Source organism: Colobus angolensis, unplaced genomic scaffold (genome assembly GCF_000951035.1).
Source record: "Colobus angolensis palliatus isolate OR3802 unplaced genomic scaffold, Cang.pa_1.0 Scaffold3, whole genome shotgun sequence".
Lineage (NCBI taxonomy): Eukaryota > Metazoa > Chordata > Mammalia > Primates > Cercopithecidae > Colobus > Colobus angolensis.
The window spans coordinates 16,624,584-16,627,720 of record NW_012116265.1 but is presented as its reverse complement, the minus strand read 5'-3'; the positions used below and the strand labels follow the sequence as shown (position 1 = coordinate 16,627,720).

The following is a 3,137-nucleotide window of genomic DNA, read 5'->3' as shown; positions in this document are numbered from 1 at the left end:
TTTGAGACAGAATCTTGCTCTGTCACCCTGGCTGGAGAGCAGTGGCACAATCTTGGCTCATTGCAACCTCTGCCTCCCAGGTTCAAGCGATTCTCCTGCTTCAGCCTCCCAAGTAGCTGGGATTACAGGTGCCCGCCACCAAGCCCAGCTAATTTTTGTATTTTTAGTAAAGATGGGGTTTCACCATGTTGGCTGGGCTGGTCTTGAATTCCTGACCTCAGGTGATCTGCCTACCTCGGTCTCCCAAAGTGCTGGGATTACAGGTGTGAGCCACTGCGTCCAGCCGACACACACGTCACTCCCTCCTCACCATAAGAGAGCATCAGGATAGAGAAGCTCTGCTTGCCCTTCTCCTGCTGCAGGCCTCCCCTAATTCATAACTCTACAGTCCCCTCTCTTTTCTGCCCCAGCCTCTGGCGGCCCATGCATTGACAAGGAATGAATTCAGTCTACTCTGGAATGTTCCAGAAGGATCCTTAGGACTGGGACAAAGTCCTAAAGGAGCTCCAGAATTTATCTCTTAAGAATTGTGGGGGGTGGGTGGGCTCTTCTTTCTAGGGGAGACTGATCCTGTACAGCACATTGTTCCCACCCACCCCAACCCCAACAAAGGAAGAGAACTGCCTAGATTTTGCTCACAAATAATGGTGCACAATTTTGCAAGTTCCTTACACTCTCAACTTTTTATCTGGAAAATTTGGTTACTGATATCTGCCCTGTTCACCTCCCGGAGGGTTGACAAGTGATATGCCTTCTATTCCATTTCTGTGTTGTTTAAAGCAATACACCTACCTAAGGTAACATTGTTCATTCTTTGAGACATCATCATTTGGTAGAGAGGATCCGAGGCTTAATTACAGCGGAATATGAGCTAGCAAGCCAGAGGTGGGGCTCCAGCACCTGCTCCTCTTTGGTCACATCTCTAGGCACCTCGATTTAGTCATCTGTGCATTGGAAATGATACAGGTCATCAATTAGCACAGTATCAAGCACACATAAAGAACTCAATAATTAGTAGCTAATGATATTAAGATGAGGCTAAAAGTAGTACCTCCCTTATCAAATCTCAAAGAAAGAGTGTGTCTATGTGCTGTCACTGCTGTTAAGGGGAAAGGCAGAAACAGAACCACATGGCACCCCTGCCCTTCCTGGGCAGTCAAGGCACCCTCAAAAGCCCTTTCCTCCAGACACTGGGCCTTAGGAACTGTCCGCCTCTAAGGTCCTGAAGACATAGCCAAGGCTTCAAGAATCCCCAGGAAGGGGGTGAGCCCCCATCTGTAGGACCACCATAGTGACCCTGAGCCCCTGGCATGAGACCCTCCTAAGCCCATCCCCCAACCCCAGACCCACGTCTCCTCCTCTTCTCCCCTCTCTGCAGCGTCCGTAAGGATTACAAATATATCCATTGTGGTGTGCAACCCCAGCAGTCCTCAGTGACCACCGTCGTCAAATCCTATTACTGGAGGGTCACTATGGCTCCACACCCCAAAGACATTATTTGGTAAGCCTTTTCCATCCCTCCCCTCTCCTCTGAGCTCCTCTGAGACTGAAGAAGGCAGCAGGACAGGGCCTTCTCTCCCCGTGTCATTGCCCAACAGAGACTCCAAGGAGACTAAGTTCCATGCTTTCCTAAGCACCACAACCTGTGTGTACCACCAGATTCATTCCCACAAGTGTGGGAGGCATCCAACCCTTAGCAAAAAGGTTCTTCCTGCAGAAGGAACTCAGGTCCATTTTTTTTTTTTTTTTTTTTTGGCTATATGCACCGGATCCTTTATAAACAGTGTGACAGGGGGCGGTCCAGGGGCCCACTGCATGCAGGTCTAAGCCCAGGAGGCTGGATTAGACCAGGCCAGCCTGGGTCCACAGCTGGCCTGCAGCAAACAGCACATGGGCTCTAAGAACTGATGTCTGTAAGTGTGCCTCCTTCTTTCATCCCTTCCCAGGAAACACCTGTCTGTCCGCCGCTTCTTTTGGTGGGCCCGCTTTATCGCAATCAACACCTTCCTCTTCTTCCTCTTCTTCTTCCTCACCACGCCTGCCATCATCATGAACACTATCGACATGTACAATGTCACCCGCCCCATCGAGAAGCTGCAGGTGCCTCCTCTGCTCAGGCCAGGCCTGGGGGCCCCAGGGAGATCAAGGAAGAATTCAGGCGAGGATGGAATGGGGGGGCCCCCTGGGATGGGGCTGTGGAGCCCATACAGTGCGAACATTGTGGAGGTGGCTATGGTGCAAATGGTGGGGTAGGGCTTGATTTGTTCTAAAGGGATGAAGGTGGGTGACTGCCAGTCTTAGGGACCAGGGCTAGAACAGGAAGGGAGAGTGGGGAGTCCACAGGCAGGTCCTGGGCTGAGTTGGAGGGGGTGTCATCCTGTCAACATGGGCTCAGAGGTCTTCATGAACGGGGTCATCCCAGGCCAGCTTGGAGTCCAGAGGGTGTGGCAGATGTGAATGGCTCTGCTTTCCACAAGTTGTCCAGGGCAGCAGGCTCCTGGTTTGTGTAGTATGGTTAAGGGTGAGGAAGAGTGAGGTAAGTCCCAATGCAGCCCTCTCAGAGAAGTGGGAACTCCAGATCTGCCTCCACCTCCCTCATCTCCAGACACCTGCACTGTAGGCTGGGATCCCTCAGCCCTGGAGGAACCATCTCTGAAGTCAGGGGATGCCTCCTACTGATGGTGCAGGTCAGAGGGAGCCTCGCCTATTTCCAAATTCTTTAGGCTCAAGACTGTTAAGATGAGCCTAGAAGGTCTCGTCTTCCATATTCTCCCCATCCTCATTTCCAACAACACACATGTGCACGTGCAAATGCACATACTCACACAAGGTCAACACACGTGTATGCACACATGCACACACAGAGTCAACACACATGTGCATGCCCACATGCACATACAGTCAACACACGTGAGGCCGGGTGTGGTGGCTCACGTCTGTAATCCCAGCACTTTGGGAGGCCGAGACAGGTGGATCACGAGGTCAGGAGATCGAGACCATCCTGGACAACACGGTGAAACCCCGTCTCTACTAAAAATACAAAAAAAAAATTAGCCGGGCGTGGTGGCGGGCGCCTGTAGTCCCAGCTACTCAGGAGGCTGAGGCAGGAGAATGGCATGAACCTGGGAGGCAGAGCT

General features: G+C 51.9%; 1 protein-coding gene across 2 annotated transcripts in view; it reads left to right on the top strand.

The window, feature by feature from the left end:
* TMEM63C (transmembrane protein 63C) overlaps nt 1-3,137 on the top strand; it is an 85,952-nt gene that overhangs the window by 65,659 nt on the left and 17,156 nt on the right. For both annotated transcript variants that reach the window (XM_011949513.1, XM_011949512.1), the window contains 2 exons: nt 1,379-1,501; nt 1,947-2,100. In XM_011949513.1, the coding sequence (XP_011804903.1) occupies nt 1,379-1,501; nt 1,947-2,100 (277 nt within the window). The remainder of the gene's footprint in view (nt 1-1,378; nt 1,502-1,946; nt 2,101-3,137) is intronic.